The following is a 16228-nucleotide window of genomic DNA, read 5'->3' on the forward strand; positions in this document are numbered from 1 at the left end:
ATCCAACCAGGTGAGCGATACAGGCCCCATGGGCCTCTTGTTTAGTGTTTGATATTTGTCTGGATCTGCTTTCTGTTTTCAGCACATCTCTTTGAGACTTGCTAAGTTTTATAATCATGAAATGTTGATCGGAGGATTTTGGAAGAGTTAATGCCCTTTGTTTTGGGGCATTTTAATCTTGTCTTGGTTTTCAGCTGATCTCTTTGAAACTTGTTCCGATTTAGAAACATGACATGCACCAAGTATTTGTGATGTAACTTATATAATAATTGATTCCTTGATTTGACATTTCTACTTGTTATATTGTCCTAGTTTGATGTACTTTGTTTAAGAAGTATGCGACTTCAACATTTTAGTATATATTAATTGATATTATTTTATCAACTTATTAAGACTACTAGTAAATACTATGCCAGTTTTAGTATGTTTCACCATAATGATGATGACAGGTAGGACATTGTGTGCTTGCTTGATCTGTACTACAGAGATAACATGATGTTGTGATTGGGTAAGAAAAGATAATTGAGCTATTTAAAAAAAATTTGACCCCCTCACGACTGATGAACTATTACAATTTGTATCCCCTCTCGGCTGGTATAGGGTTTATTTGTCTGTATGTACATATGTTTACCTTTTCTCAGCACTCTAGCTACTAAATTTTTAAACCAATATTTATCAGACTTTATACACATACTGGTCAAGAATACCTCAAATGAGTGTATTTCAGGGTGCCAAAGTCAAAGACAAGGTTGACATTATAAAAAGATCTTTGTCAGTGCTCTGGCAACTTCATTATTTAATGCATCTTTATCAAACTTTATATACAGCATTATTGGTTAAGAATACTTCAAATGAATACCTCAAACAACTTCATTTTAAACAGATTTTAATCAAACTTCATATATTGATCAAGAAAAGTTCTGGAATACCTCAAACAAGTTGGCCTCATAGCAGGATATTTTTCGGCAGGTTTCCTTGGTGTGTGAGGAGATATGTATTGCTTGCAATGCCTGTGACAGTTTTGTAGATCATTTATTGTACTGCCGAATGTTGTTAATCAGAAAACATGCTGATGTTTATTTATTTTTCTATGTCAAATATGCACGTCATTCATGTGTGATATTACTTTTATATAATAGATGATATTTTTGCAAAATTTTATGTCCAGATTAACAGTATTTCCCAGTATAGTAAATGAAGGTGGATATTTGTTAGAGAATGGTGTACCTGTACTTATGATAAGGTGATGGAGTACCTGTAATTATGATAAGGGAATGGAGTACCTGTAATTATGATAAGGGAATGGAGTACCTGCAATTATGATAAGGGAATGGAGTACCTGTAATTATGGTATTAAATGGAGTACCTGTAATTATGATAAGGGAATGGAGTACCTGCAATTATGATAAGGGAATGGAGTACCTGTAATTATGATAAGGGAATGGAGTACCTGTACTTTTGATAGGTCATATGCATGGTTCTGTCTGATGATGTGCAATTTATTTTGTCATGTTGAATATATTTGAATCTCATGTTTACACCACATATCTTTACCAAGCAGGATTGTTGTGAATAGTTAGATCTGTATTTTAGGCACATAATGTACTACAAATGCCAACAGAGGAGATACAAGTAAGCATGGCAATACCATATTACTAGCAATCCTAACCTCCCTTTAGTGTTTGGTGATGATGAACATGCAATGTCTTAGGACAGTCTAATTTACAGATGAGAAAACAATGGCGGTATACAAATCATACTAAAGGAACGTGGCAGGTTGTACAATCCTCTACTAAATATATTGTTAAAGCTGGTGTTTACAGGTCTGGTCAGGCAAAACGATTATCATAATGGAAGGATGTATTTGATGTGGAAGTGAGTACACTAATTTTGTTTGAGTATGTACAATTACATCAACTTCACTTTAAAAGTTCATGTAATGTTATTGCATTCTATTTGTCTTTTTGTTTACTTACGCTGTGTACATTCTTGTAAGTGTAATTTTATGCTATTCACAATAAATAGAGAATGTTTGAAAAAGCTTTCAAATTGTATTTTTTGTTTATTTATGTTCATTTGGGCCAGTAGCAAATTGCCAATTCACTACCGACCCCTTGTCTGTGTTAAAGCAGAACTTATTTCAGTTAAAAAAAAAAAATCAAAAGTAATGAAGACACAAAATTTTACCTTACATAACCTTTGACCCTCCAACAACCTGATGTTATGCACTTTGCTGATCTGTAACAGTGTTCTAGCTTATTATCCCCTCACAACGAGTCGGGTGATCCAATGACCCAATTTTCCTGAATCTTCATACACTTACTCAAAATCATCACTTCTTGTATGAGTTCATGTTTCAGCCACCTGGCTAAAAATAGCTCAACAGACTTCATTAATTACCTGTTTGTCCTGATTAGAAACTTAATACCCCTTACTCACAATCATTATCTCTTGTACTAATTCAGGTTTCACTCACCTGTGGTCAAAATCGAGGCCACTGTTACTATGAATAGATTTTTGACGTCTCCTTACTCTACCTACTTCATTAACTTTCCCTATAGAACTGGAACTCCATACACTTATTCATAGCTATGATCTCTTGAATGAATTTGCATTTATATAATTATATATATAGTTCTGTTACTTTAGATTCTCACTCACAACTACTATATCTTGATACAATGTTTATCATGAGAGACATTGTGATTAGACAATTCTTACCATCTTTGATGCATATTGGTCATTGATGAATAGCAAGGGATTTGTATCTCTTAATTTATTTAAAATTCAACATAAAAAGAGCGATCATCTTTGGTTTCATAAACTTAAAATATTTCTATGTGATAGTGCTTAATTAACATGTCTGATTGTGGGCAAGTAAAAATCATAATAAAAGACACTTACTCCGTAAAATATTGAAAATTTCATGTTTATAACCACTACACATTTGTTACAAAGGTGACACATCCAATTAGACAGCTGATGATAAATAAGATGGGAATGGGAGACTTAAGACAGACGATGATAGATAAGATGGCTATGGGAGACTTAAGACAGATGATGATAGATAAGATGGCTATGGGAGACTTAAGACAGATGATGATAAATAAGATGGCAATGGGAGACTTTAGACAGATGATGATAAATAAGATGGCAATGGAAGACTTAAGACAGATGATAAATAAGATGGCTATGGGAGACTTAAGACAGATGATGATAAATAAGATGGGAATGGGAGACTTAAGACAGATGATAAATAAGATGGCTATGGGAGACTTAAGACAGATGATAAATAAGATGGCTATGGGAGACTTAAGACAGATGATGATAAATAAGATGGCTATGGGAGACTTTAGACAGATGATGATAAATAAGATGGCTATGGGAGACTTTAGACAGATGATGATAAATAAGATGGGAATGGGAGACTTAAGACAGATGATGATAGATAAGATGGCAATGGGAAACTAAATTGTTTGCAATTCATGTCCGTGGGATTACAGACAATATAAAAATTATGTAATTATTAAAAAAGAATAGGCCTCTGAGTCAGTATTAAATCATACAATTCACTTTAATGATTAATATGTATTTGTATGCTTATATTTTTGAGATACATAAAGGAGTACAGTTGCAGTAAAACGTCAAAAATAACAAATTTCACATATTAATCATGATACTGGTTCATGAAAATAAAGCTTTATAATACAAGCCAGTATACATTTAGCATACTAATGAAGGCTTCAAACAATGGTTATCATATTGAAGTACATGCATTATTGTCCAAGATAAATATTTTTGTGAGTTGGAGATCTAAGTTCTATAGTGAACCACTGTGGACTGAAGCTTTCTGGAATGCACCAATGCTGCTTAAGATGTATTCCCTGCAAATTAAAACACAACAACATATCAATATTACTTCACATTAAAGGTGGCCTTCTTAATATAACAAAGCAACCAAGATTTTGTGTTCTATACTCAATATAAAAGAGTTTACATGTTTAACAATACGATGGTTTACAAGTTAACAATGGATTAATGTCATAAAGTTTCCATTTCATCTTACATCACCATATTATCTGTATTACAGGAAAATACCCCTGGTAATCAAAAACCATGACACTTAAAGATTGAAGGTGAAAATTTCAAGATAACTTCTTTGTTTAGAAGTAGATCAAAGAAATGATCAGGGCCATATTGTAAATTAGATGTTAATCTAAATGTGTCTCCCCTGTATAAATAAAAGGTTTAATTATTATTATAATAGATTCAAGATTGATTGACAAAAACCTTGCTTACCTTGCTTTCTCTGCCATTTTGTTTGCACTCCAGCGAGGACTATAAGGATAGTCACTGACTGTCTCTGTGTAAGGCTTGCCTTTAGACTCGTGGTAAATGGACTGGAAAGTGAAGATGGGAGGCTCTTGAGGGAAAAATGAAGGCAGCTCCACTGCGAATAGTAAAAATACAGTGCTCTAGAGGTTATCTGTTGAAGTAACATTTACTGACTTATTGTAACATAGTAAGGATCTCTAATGAAGACTACAAGGTATCTATCCATCTAAGTCTCATTTTAACAGTGAACACAGGAAACTACCTTCCACATGTACATGTAGTGGCACAGACAGTCACACAATGCGCCCCTCCCATAAAACAGCTGGGGATTAATGAAAATGTTTTGTAATTTTCTGTGTTTTATAAACATTAGAAAGTCTGCAAGCTAACAATAGTTAACAGCTAACAGGTAAGTATAGCATCAGTAATACACTATTGCTTGGATATGTTATGGTGTCAGTGATACACTATTGCTTGGATATGTTATGTAACATGATACTTCTCATTTTGATTACTTTCAATAAGAAAATAAAGAGACACTTGCTGCTACTACTATTTACATAACTACAGTAAAACTCCATATTGAGGCCAATAAGAACTGAATTTGCTAAAAGGTAAGCATGAATAAAGTTTGAAATTGGGAAGAAGATTTGAACAGTAACTTCAATATCAGGTAGCTTAGACATTGAACTCTTCAAAAAGGTTGCTATATTTGTAAGCAAGAAAGGCAACAATGCAAAATACAGGAAATTTGATATCATGCCCAAAAGATGTGGTATGTTTGTATACTCAGCATCATAAGGTATTGCATCATAACAGCAACGAGTGTATTGAAAATCAAAGAGACAAACATGGTGATTTGATGCATATTGCAATGAATCCTTTAACTCTATATAAAAGAGCTAACGACAAGTTGCCATATAAATGAACAACCACATCAGATGTTCCCAGAGTTCTATTGGTTTTACATTTCCGCCTTATCAAACAAAAGGCCCAATGGGCATCTATCACTCACCTGCTTGATATAGGTCATTTATGCAGATGCTAAGCTGATTATCACTTGATTGAAATATAAGAGTGCAGGCCTAGATTTATTCATTTCAATTAATTTTGTATCCCTTCACACCAGCATGCTACAGGCTCCATATCAAGTCTCTGGGCCCCTTGGCTATTGAGAAGAATTTGTTTAACTGGAAAAGTTGATGCTGGATGGACAAAGGATGTCGAGCCATGACATAGAAGGCCAAGTGTAGCTAGGAAGCAGGTAAACTGGATGTTAACAGTGCAGTAATCAAACAACATAAAATTACAATGATGCAAAGCAATTATGCTTTAGCATTCAGTTGTTTGGAATGAATATTACGTTTACAATGTTTACCAAATTTACATTGAACTTACCATAAAGTAAGAAGAAGAAATCATTCCATTCAAACAAAAATGATATCCTACTATAAAGTTCTGCATCATATTCCAAAACCGATCTGAAAGAAAAAAAATGGAAAAGGAAAATAAAGTGAAATCTCTCCATTATGACCATCTGGGGAACTGAGTGAACCTTAACTCTGTATGATACCAGTAGAGTAAGTGTGTGCTCTGCACATGTACCACATGCAATATATCCTTAAATGACCATTGCTTTTAATATGACTAAACTTCAATTAAAACAAAAATTACATATATGTTAAATAGATATTCAAATAAGTGACACTCACCTGCCAAAGTTACTTAGGAAGGCAGCGATATATTCCTTCTTTTTCTCATGAACATTTGATATCTGATCAACCTAAGGATATAAAACAGACTGAAGAAATATATAACAATCAAGTGACAATTAAATATAGTGCAAATGTAGGCAAGGATTGACAAGAAATAGTGCAGTCAAATTTAGACAGCAATGCTATGATTTTGTTTGATCTATTTATAATAGTTTTCTAATTGCACTAAAATTAAGAACCACACAGCGTACATGCATGGCTATGGCCTTTCAGTTAATCTCAAATAAAATTATATCTATATATATCTCAATCCTTTTACATCTAATGAACTCCTTGAAACATTCTTTTTTTAATCGAACATTTATCTTGTTTTTTTCCAAGAGTTCCCATAATCACAGCTTAATAGTTATAATAATTAGCATACCTTGGTTTATAAAAGTTCCCATTCACAACTTAAGATAACTTTACCTTGTTTATGAAAAGATCTCTTTCACAATTGATATATACAGTTTGTAGTTTACCTTGTTTTGTAAGAGATCACAGACATTAGGAACATAATCCAGTAAGCAGCCACCACTGGGGTATGGAGGTATCCTCAGGTTAGCTGACCCTCCCAGGGCACTGAAAACACAGGTATATCTGGTCAAGGATCATCAATTGTAACACAGAGTCAGATAGGGATCATCAATTGTAACACAAAGTCAGATAGGGATCATCAATTGTAACACAGATAGGGATCATCAATTGTAACATAGATAGGGATCATCAATTGTAACACAAAGTCAGATAGGGATCATCAATTGTAACATAGATATGGATCATCAATTGTAACACAAAGTCAGATAGGGATCATCAATTGTAACACAAAGTCAGATAGGGATCATCAATTGTAACACAACGTCAGATAGGGATCATCAATTGTAACACAAAGTCAGATAGGGATCATCAATTGTAACACAGATAGGGATCATCAATTGTAACACAGATAGGGATCATCAATTGTAACACAAAGTCAGATAGGGATCATCTACTGTAACACAAAGTCAGATAGGGATCATCAATTGTAACACAAAGTCAGATAGGGATCATCAATTGTAACACAGATAGGGATCATCAATTGTAACACAAAGTCAGATAGGGATCATCAATTGTAACACAATGTCAGATAGGGATCATCAATTGTAACACAGAGTCAGATAGGGATCATCAATTGTAACACAGAGTCAGATAGGGATCATCAATTGTAACACAAAGTCAGATAGGGATCATCAATTGTAACACAAAATCAGATAGGGATCATCAATTGTAACACAGATAGGGATCATCAATTGTAACACAGAGTCAGATAGGGATCATCAATTGTAACACAAAGTCAGATAGGGATCATCAATTGTAACACAAAGTCAGATAGGGATCATCAATTGTATCACAAAGTCAGATAGGGATCATCAATTGTAACACAACGTCAGATAGGGATCATCAATTGTAACACAAAGTCAGATAGGGATCATCCATTGTAACACAGATAGGGATCATCAATTGTAACACAAAATCAGATAGGGATCATCAATTGTAACACAAAATCAGATAGGGATCATCAATTGTAACACAGATAGGGATCATCAATTGTAACACAGTCAGATAGGGATCATCAATTGTAACACAAAGTCAGATAGGGATCATCCATCGTAACACAGATAGGGATCATCCATTGTAACACAAAGTCAGATAGGGATCATCCATTGTAACACAGATAGGGATCATCAATTGTAACACAGTCAGATAGGGATCATCAATTGTAACACAGATAGGGATCATCAATTGTAACACGTCAGATAGGGATCATCAATTGTAACTCAGAGTCAGATAGGGATCATCAATTGTAACACAGAGTCAGATAGGGATCATCAATTGTAACACAAAGTCAGATAGGGATCATCCATTGTAACACAGATAGGGATCATCAATTGTAACACAAAGTCAGATAGGGATCATCCATTGTAACACAGATAGGGATCATCAATTGTAACATAACGTCAGATAGGGATCATCCATTGTAACACAGATAGGGATCATCAATTGTAACACAAAGTCAGATAGGGATCATCCATTGTAACACAGATAGGGATCATCAATTGTAACACAAAGTCAGATAGGGATCATCCATTGTAACTCAGATAGGGATCATCAATTGTAACACAGATAGGGATCATCCATTGTAACACAAAGTCAGATAGGGATCATCAATTGTAACACAACGTCAGATAGGGATCATCAATTGTAACACAGAGTCAGATAGGGATCATCCATTGTAACACAGAGTCAGATAGGGATCATCAATTGTAACACAGATAGGGATCATCAATTGTAACACAGATAGGGATCATCAATTGTAACACAGATAGGGATCATCCATTGTAACACAAAGTCAGATAGGGATCATCAATTGTAACACAAAGTCAGATAGGGATCATCAATTGTAACACAAAGCCAGATAGGGATCATCAATTGTAACACAAAGCCAGATAGGGATATTTCATTTACATTATCACATACTTCACAGAGTGGTCCCATGGTGGCTAGGGATCGGATAGCTCTATCTCACTCTGGGTAGGGAAAGGTAGAACATCATATTATGTAGTGTAGCCATGTTAAAAATTGATCATGTCATTGATTTTGATGCACATCTCAAAGGAAATTTATAACAACACCTCACAATTTGTTAATTAATAACATAATCAAACACGGGCCTGCACTGCAGGCAGAGATTTGTATTACCCTGGACAGGGATGCCCACAATTTTACCAATATGAGATTTTCTTATCTCGCCTTAGGGTTGAGACAAGCTACATCAATTATTCTAGGTGAGAGATCATGGGCGTTGTGGGGTCAGAGTGGAATGCTGTACCCTGAACAAAACTAGACAATTCAGCAAATTACAGTCCTTCATCAGATGTGAAATTATATACAGTACTAAGAGTGCAGATTATAAATTCATCATAAATATCCTAAGTATGAAGTTCCAAGTAGTGTAGAAGCTAGAGTCCAGACAAGATAGTGGAAGGACTGATGGACACAATGCAAAACTAACCCCCTCCTCCTCACCCCATTCCAAGTGAGGGACTAATTAAGGACAAGGAGGGGCAGATTGTTGGAGGGACAGTTACTTACCTTTGTAGTCTAGATGACAGTAGAGTTGTTGAAGGAGTAATTTCTTATAATTACTTTTCTACTCAAGGTGAAGGTTGGAGGGATAGATTCTTACTTTTCTAGGGTGGCCTGCATGTGTTTTTTCTGCTAGGTGAGAGGTGTAGTTGTTGGAGGGAGGAATACTTACTTTTCTACCCTAGGTGAGGGGTGTAGTTGTTGGAGGGTGGAATACTTACTTTTCTACCCTAGGTGAGGGGTGTAGTTGTTGGAGGGAGGAATACTTACTTTTCTACCCTAGGTGAGAGGTGTAGTTGTTGGAGGGAGGAATACTTACTTTTCTACCCTAGGTGAGGGGTGTAGTTGTTGGAGGGTGGAATACTTACTTTTCTACCCTAGGTGAGGGGTGTAGTTGTTGGAGGGTGGAATACTTACTTTTCTACCCTAGGTGAGGGGTGTAGTTGTTGGAGGGAGGAATACTTACTTTTCTACCCTAGGTGAGAGGTACAGTTGGGGACTAATTCGTGAAGTGTTTGGGGAGGGAAAATTGACCAGCAGCACTGCTGAGTCCTCTCCTGGATTGTCCTGTAATAGATTGGTACATCAATACATTTCCATTCTAGGTACTAGTACCTGTTTATAAACTAATTAACATTTGTTGGAAATATCTTATGTATTTCTGAAGTAAGAAAAAGTGAACATAATACCTGGAGTATCAAGGATGAATATTAATTATAATTTACATGTTTTGTAATTCAGAAATAATCTGGAATTGTTTAAAAGATATACTCTGGACTCGGGAAACAGCAATAAGTAATATTGGCTATTTACCTATATATGGAAAAAAAAGACAATTTAACCACACATAACTTGACCCCAAAATTGAAACACAAAGTTTTGAAGCAGTCTTGAATGGTTTTTTAATACTTTTTTCAAAATATTTCAAAAGTTGTATTTGATGGACAGATGCTCAAACAGACTGAACACATTTGTATAGATTGTAATACATAACAAAATTAATTTCCTGGAAGTCAGGTTGACACACTGACTTACCTTGGTTAAGTAAGCTGGGATCTTTGTAAAATCTACTGCCATTTTAACTAGAAATACGACGGGGCCGACCTTGGACTGAAAATAATCAAAACTGTTAATATACCAGTAGTGTAATAAATTAACTGAATAAATCATTTCTGAAAATTTACATTGATGAAAACAAACTAGACAAGCAATGCTTGGCACATATCAAATAATAGGCAAACAATGAAATTGAATCATTCTGACATAACATGATGCACCAGGTTCCTGCATACACAATTTGGTGTGCCTCCAGGTATCATTTGGCTGCATGCTTAATTTGGTGAAATGGTATAGGATTTGAGTCCTCATTAAATCTTTAGGATGAAAAGATCGCCGGCATATGACAGACACTACAATCAGATAGAATCCCCTTGGCAGTAACACTTACTAATGCAGAAAGACAATATCATACCATAGCGATCTGCAAAGGATGTGAGAAAAATATCTACCTCAGATTTGTGTACAAATATCTCAATGTCCTCTGGTGCTAGGTTGGCCTGGTCTATAAGTGATGAGTATTCAAACTGTAGACGGGAGTGAGCTTCTATCTGGTGCTGTTGATGTTCCCGGTACAACGTCAACAACTCATTCAGTACGTTCAGAAGACTATTAGGATCATTACTATCCCAGTTCACCAAACTCTAGGGATGATAAACAAATCATCCAAACATTTGCAATCCTCACAAAGCCATCAATGTCAGAATATTGACGGAGGCTGTGAAAAGCTAAATTAAAAAGACATTAACTATATATATAATTGTACATAGAAGTTAAACAGTGTTACAAGATTTCTTCTGCGGTAACTGTTGTACCATAGAGTAGTATTTGAAAATTGGTTAGATTTATTAAATTAAAAAAAAAGTGCATGGCAAAATTGACAAGTACAAAGTTTTTTGAATTCATAATGAATCATGGAGTAATATTATTTATAAGAAAAATAATAGAGACCTTAACATCCTCCTCATGTGGACAAAAGTCACTGTCATCTGCTGCAAAGATGAAATCTGGAGGATCCTGGGGATAGTTACAGTCAAAAATCACATCCCCTGTAAAAGAGAAAACTTTGAACCTGTATATACACTGTATGTACAATGTAGGTGATCATCTAGTGTACTGTACGGTTACGGTTTAGTATACAGTACTCTCCTAAAATGTTCTGCGATCTGATATAAAGACCATTGCGTTTTAATAATTCATTATAAAGATCAATCTATTGCCTTGGTATTGATCAAAATATATATCACTACAACAACTTGCACTACCATGCATATGTGGAGGATCGTTGTTAGTTTTCTGAACCATGGCGGCATATATATATAGGTAGAAAACTGAGCCACCTTTAATATACGATGTATATAACAATACCAATGAATCCTGGCATTCTAGCCATCTATTTCCACAACAAGTACATGTGTACATGTTTATGTAACCCTGGTAAATACTATGTAGGAACCTGGAGAAGATACTCAAGAACCACAAATAGGTCTTCAGACTTTTAAAATATTACAAAAAATATGTACTGTATGACATAATATTTTACAAACTCAGAACTAGTTCTTTCCTTGATGTGGAGTATGTAACCCTGGTATACATGTAAATACTATCCGCAATATACTGCTCGGCTACAGAGAAATTAGCTTGATCGGTTGAATTGGGCATAAGAATACTAGTAAGTCAGAGGTCCCAGGTTCGATTTCTAGCATAGGTATTCAACAAGAGGCCCAGAGGGCCTGTATCGCTCACCTGGATTGCATTTTATATGGGTACGTTAGGATTTGATGTAAAAAAATGCATTAATCCATGAAATAAAATGAACTTTTGGCACAACCCCATAGGGATGCTACCACACAAATGTGAGTGATATCCATTGCTTAGTTTCAGAAAAGAAGTTGTTTAAACCAATTGACCCCTTTTGACCCCGCCTTCTGCACCCCGGGGGGAGTGGGGGTCAGTTCCTTCCTTTATAAAATTTTGAATCCCTTCCCAAAAGGATGCTACCAGGAAAATATGAGCGATATCGCTTGCTTAGTTTCAGAGAAGTTGTTCATATCAATTCAGCCAAATTGACCCCTCTTGGCCCCGCCCCTCAGGCCCCCGGGGGGTCAGCCTCACCATTTGTACAATTTTGAATGCCCACCCAATAGTGATGCTACCAGGAAAATATGAGCAATATCCATTGCTTGGTTTCAAAGAAGAAGTCATTAATAACAATATAGCCCAATTGACCACATTTGGCCCCGCCCCTCAGGCCCCCGGGGGGTCAGCTCCATCATTTGTACAATTTTTAATCCCCACCTCATAGTGATGCTTGGTTTCAGAGAAGAAGTTGTTTATATAAAGAGAGCCAAATTGACCCCTTTTGGCCCCGCCCCTCAGACCCCATGGGGGGCAGCCCCACCATTTGTACAATTTTGAATCCCCACTCCATAGGGATGCTACCAGGTAAATATGAGTGATATCCATTGCTTAGTTTCAGAGCAGAAGTCATTTATATATATCAATTCTGTAAAACTGACCCCTTTTGGCCCCGCCCCTCAGACTCCAGGGGGTCAGCCCCGTCATTTGTACAATTTCAAATTCCTACCCCAAGGTGATGCTACCAGTAAAATATGAAAGATATCCATTGTTTGGTTCCAGAGAAGAAGTCAATTATATGAATATAGCCGGATTGACCATATTTGGCCCCGCCCCTCAGGCCCCTTGGGGGGGGGGGGGGGGGGGTGTCAGTCCCATCATTTGTACAATTTTAAATCCCAACCCCATAGTGATGCTACCAGGCAAATATGAGTGACAGGCATTGCTCGGTTTCAGAGAAGTCGTTTATATCAATATAGCCAAATTGACCACATTCGGCCCCACCCCTCAGGCCCCTGGTGTGTCAGCCCCATCATTTGTACAATTTTGAATCCCCACCCCATAATGATGCTACCAGGCAAATATGAGCGATAGCCATTGCTTGGTTTCAGAGAAGAAGTCGTTTATATCAATATAGCCAGATTGACCACATTTGGCCCCACCCCTCAGGCCCCTGGGGGGTCAGCCCCATTATTTGTACAATTTTGAATCCCCACCCCATAGTGATGCTACCAGGCAAATATGAGTGATAGCCATTGCTTGGTTTCAGAGAAGAAGTCGTTTATATCAATAGCGCAAAAATGACCCCTTTTGGCCCCGCCCCAGAGGCCCCCAGGGGGTCAGCCCCATCATTTGTACAATTCTGAGTCCCCTACCCATAGGGATGCTTTTGACCAAATTTGGTCAAATTCTGACATGTGGTTATGAAGAAGAAGTCAATTGTTGACGGACGGACGGACGACGGACGACGGACGCAACGGTATGGCATAAGCTCACCTTGGTCCTTCGGACCAGGTGAGCTAATAAATAGCTACCTCAAACTTGGTTACAAATAAATCACTTACACTGCAGTGTCTGCCCTGCAAAAGGAAGTAGCACCTGAAATCTGTCACCATTGGGCTTCTTGGAAGTACTTAGTGACCTGTAAGGAAATATTGTCAAATATCAGTGTGATTTAAATAAAACACTGTTGCACAGTTAAACATTCACTGCAGAAAGCATTTCTTAAAATATGTTTATAAAATTACAAGATGATGATTAAATATGCATGTCTCGCTTGACAAGTAACTGTTTTTGTTGTGTTTATTGAAGCATGTATAACAAGGATGGATAGTATTGCAACAGCAATACAAAGTCCCCTGCCTGAGCTAGAAGTGCACCTATTCATTTCCCATTTTTTTTTTGAAAAATGGTTTTTCGAAAAAAACAAATGTGGGATTCACAACTACATGTTATACTGATCATGTATACCAAGTTTTGTTAAGATCGGAGTAGTGCTTTAGGAGGAGTTGTCCGGACAACTATTGCATGACAGACAGACAGACGGATGGACAGACGGACGGAGGGTAAACCTAATAATGTAGAATGCGTCATATACATGTCCATTTGCCCTTCAATATGTCGATGGAGCTTTCAGAACATGTTTGTAAACCAAAAGAAAATCTACAAGTACATATATATACCTACATTATTATGTAAATCCTTCAATGTATGTATAACCACAGACTTAGATCAATTAAATGGTATAACCAACCAGTAAAATGGATATACTTCTATACTTCATATGTAATAGGACTGTATAACCACCTATAATTTAATATATCTTCAACCCAGGTGAAGTTCGGTATTTGACCTAAAGTTCCGTTGGAGTATAGTGAGAATGTAAGAAACAAACACAAGGAATTTGGTACAGGGTGGTTTATTGCACCCGCAGATGCAGGTACAGGGTGGTTTATTGCACCTGCAGATGCAGATATATTAAGTATAACGACGTCAGAACAATATAAGGTACAGTAACACTGAAACATATACAAAATGACAGAACAACGCTACCACTGGGTAACGCTATATCAACATGGACAGCTAAAGTTCAGGAATACAAACCCCCCAACCCCACAGACCAAGTAACATAGAAGTAGAGAGAAGGATGAGCCTACCAGCAGGTCAATGCTATGCAGACTGCCGAACAATCGAAACACCAGGACTTAAATACCAGTTACACAATAGAGAAGGAACAGCCAATCAGAATCCCCGTTACAGTTACTAAAATGAAATTAAAGGAAGTGAGTCTTCGACCCCGAAGACCCAACAACTCACAACCCAGGTTCGGGTTTATCCCCTTGTCAAGTATTCACCTCACTTGAAACAAGGTTTGGTCACGGCACCAAATGTAGTGTGAGTGGGAAAATGCACGGCTAGACCGGGGTTCGAACCCGGGACCTCCGAACACTAGCCGGATGCTCTACCGATTGAGCTACCTGGTCGCCGATGATCGACCCGGTCCAGTTCCGCTACACATATGTGTACTTAGGGCGAATTTGTTCTCCTAAAACCAGTTTTAGTTTCGAACCGGTTCTGTAAACTTTCCATTTGTTGAGTAAACCAGTTTCAAACCACATTTAAACTGATTCATTTGTTTCTGATAAACCTAAACTAGTTTATTAAACCATTCAAACCACCACCGGTTGTGGTTTGGAAGGTTTCGTATCTGAAAACAAGATGGCGAATGTTGTCAACATGCAGAATGTGCTCTTGAAGTGCGCTACGTGCTCCAAACTTGCCAGCTATGGCTTGTAGTGTCATTTGACTGGACAAATAAAATTTAATTATAAATATTAATAATTGTTTTCCCATTGGTATGACAGTTTTTCCCTTGTGTTTGAAAGAAAGTCTGCTAGAACTGCATGCGTTTCCCTGTCATTGCATTGTGGAAGTATGTCTTCAACATAATTTGGGATTCGGGGGATTTTTGTGCGTTCAGGAGGTATTAACGTTTCAAATACTGCTCTGAAGCTTTTTCTCCCAAAGACACCATATTGAAAACTAGAATTTTGCATTTGTTTCTCAAGAGCAAACCAGTTTTAGTTTACAAACCGTTTTGAAAACCAGGTTTAAACCATAAACCCAAACCTAAACCAGTTTATTTGCAACAAATTTGCCCTAAATATCACTTTAGTTCGAGTTGTCTCCCCTACTCAGCATCAATAAGTATCCGTTTTTAAGACGTTCTGTACAACATGTCAGAAATAGTTTTTCAGCTGTTAACTCATGGTTACAGCGTTGATTATTCAAATATACACATCATAAATACAGAAATATTTGTATGTTAAATAGTGAGTCATTTCAGGTTAACACCAGTAGTTACGACTGTAATCTAAGGCAGTGCTGCATCATACCCAGTTCTGATATCTGATATTCGAACATGTGCTCCGCATATTCCAATCTTCCCATTTCTGATGATCGCATCTATCAAATGATTAAAACAAGGAGCAATTTTCCCGATGTATTCAGTTCCCATCTTCTCAGAAATGACTTTCTGCTTTCTGAAGCGTCTATTTAACCCAGAATTACTTGGTAAGTCTAATTTCAGGATGAGGCAG

General features: G+C 36.8%; 1 protein-coding gene across 3 annotated transcripts; it reads right to left on the reverse strand.

Moving 5' to 3' along the window:
• Positions 1 to 40: 40 nt before the first annotated feature.
• LOC117324276 (BRISC and BRCA1-A complex member 2-like) lies at positions 41 to 16185 on the reverse strand. Of its 3 annotated transcripts, none has more exons than XR_004531950.1 (12): positions 16025 to 16185; positions 13694 to 13770; positions 11223 to 11320; positions 10724 to 10915; positions 10251 to 10325; positions 9682 to 9782; positions 6572 to 6671; positions 6048 to 6118; positions 5734 to 5816; positions 4300 to 4450; positions 1451 to 3884; positions 41 to 1394 (listed from the first exon to the last, which is right to left on the reverse strand). XR_004531950.1 is itself a non-coding variant. In XM_033880058.1 (11 exons), exons 1-11 carry the CDS (start codon positions 16144 to 16146, stop codon positions 3821 to 3823), a joined length of 1134 nt encoding a protein of 377 aa, XP_033735949.1. In that variant the 5' UTR covers positions 16147 to 16185; the 3' UTR covers positions 41 to 3820. The 3 variants fall into 3 exon arrangements, 1 of the variants encoding a protein (XP_033735949.1); XR_004531951.1 differs by having other exon boundaries at positions 41 to 1227; positions 1423 to 3884; XM_033880058.1 differs by having other exon boundaries at positions 41 to 3884.
• Positions 16186 to 16228: the final 43 nt, after the last annotated feature.

This window comes from Pecten maximus, chromosome 3 (genome assembly GCF_902652985.1).
Source record: "Pecten maximus chromosome 3, xPecMax1.1, whole genome shotgun sequence".
Taxonomy (NCBI): Eukaryota; Metazoa; Mollusca; class Bivalvia; order Pectinida; family Pectinidae; genus Pecten; species Pecten maximus.

What these genes read in the sequence shown, in the direction of transcription:
- LOC117324276 (XM_033880058.1), bottom strand. Translation starts at nt 16,146, where the DNA reads ATGGGAACTGAATACATCGGGAAAATTGCTCCTTGTTTTAATCATTTG. An exon ending in ATATCAGATATCAGAACTGG is followed by an intron (nt 13,771 to 16,024) that starts GTATGATGCAGC and finishes ATTTCCTTACAG; the next exon opens with GTCACTAAGTACTTCCAAGA. An exon ending in CACATGAGGAGGATGTTAAG is followed by an intron (nt 10,916 to 11,222) that starts GTCTCTATTATT and finishes TATCATCCCTAG; the next exon opens with AGTTTGGTGAACTGGGATAG.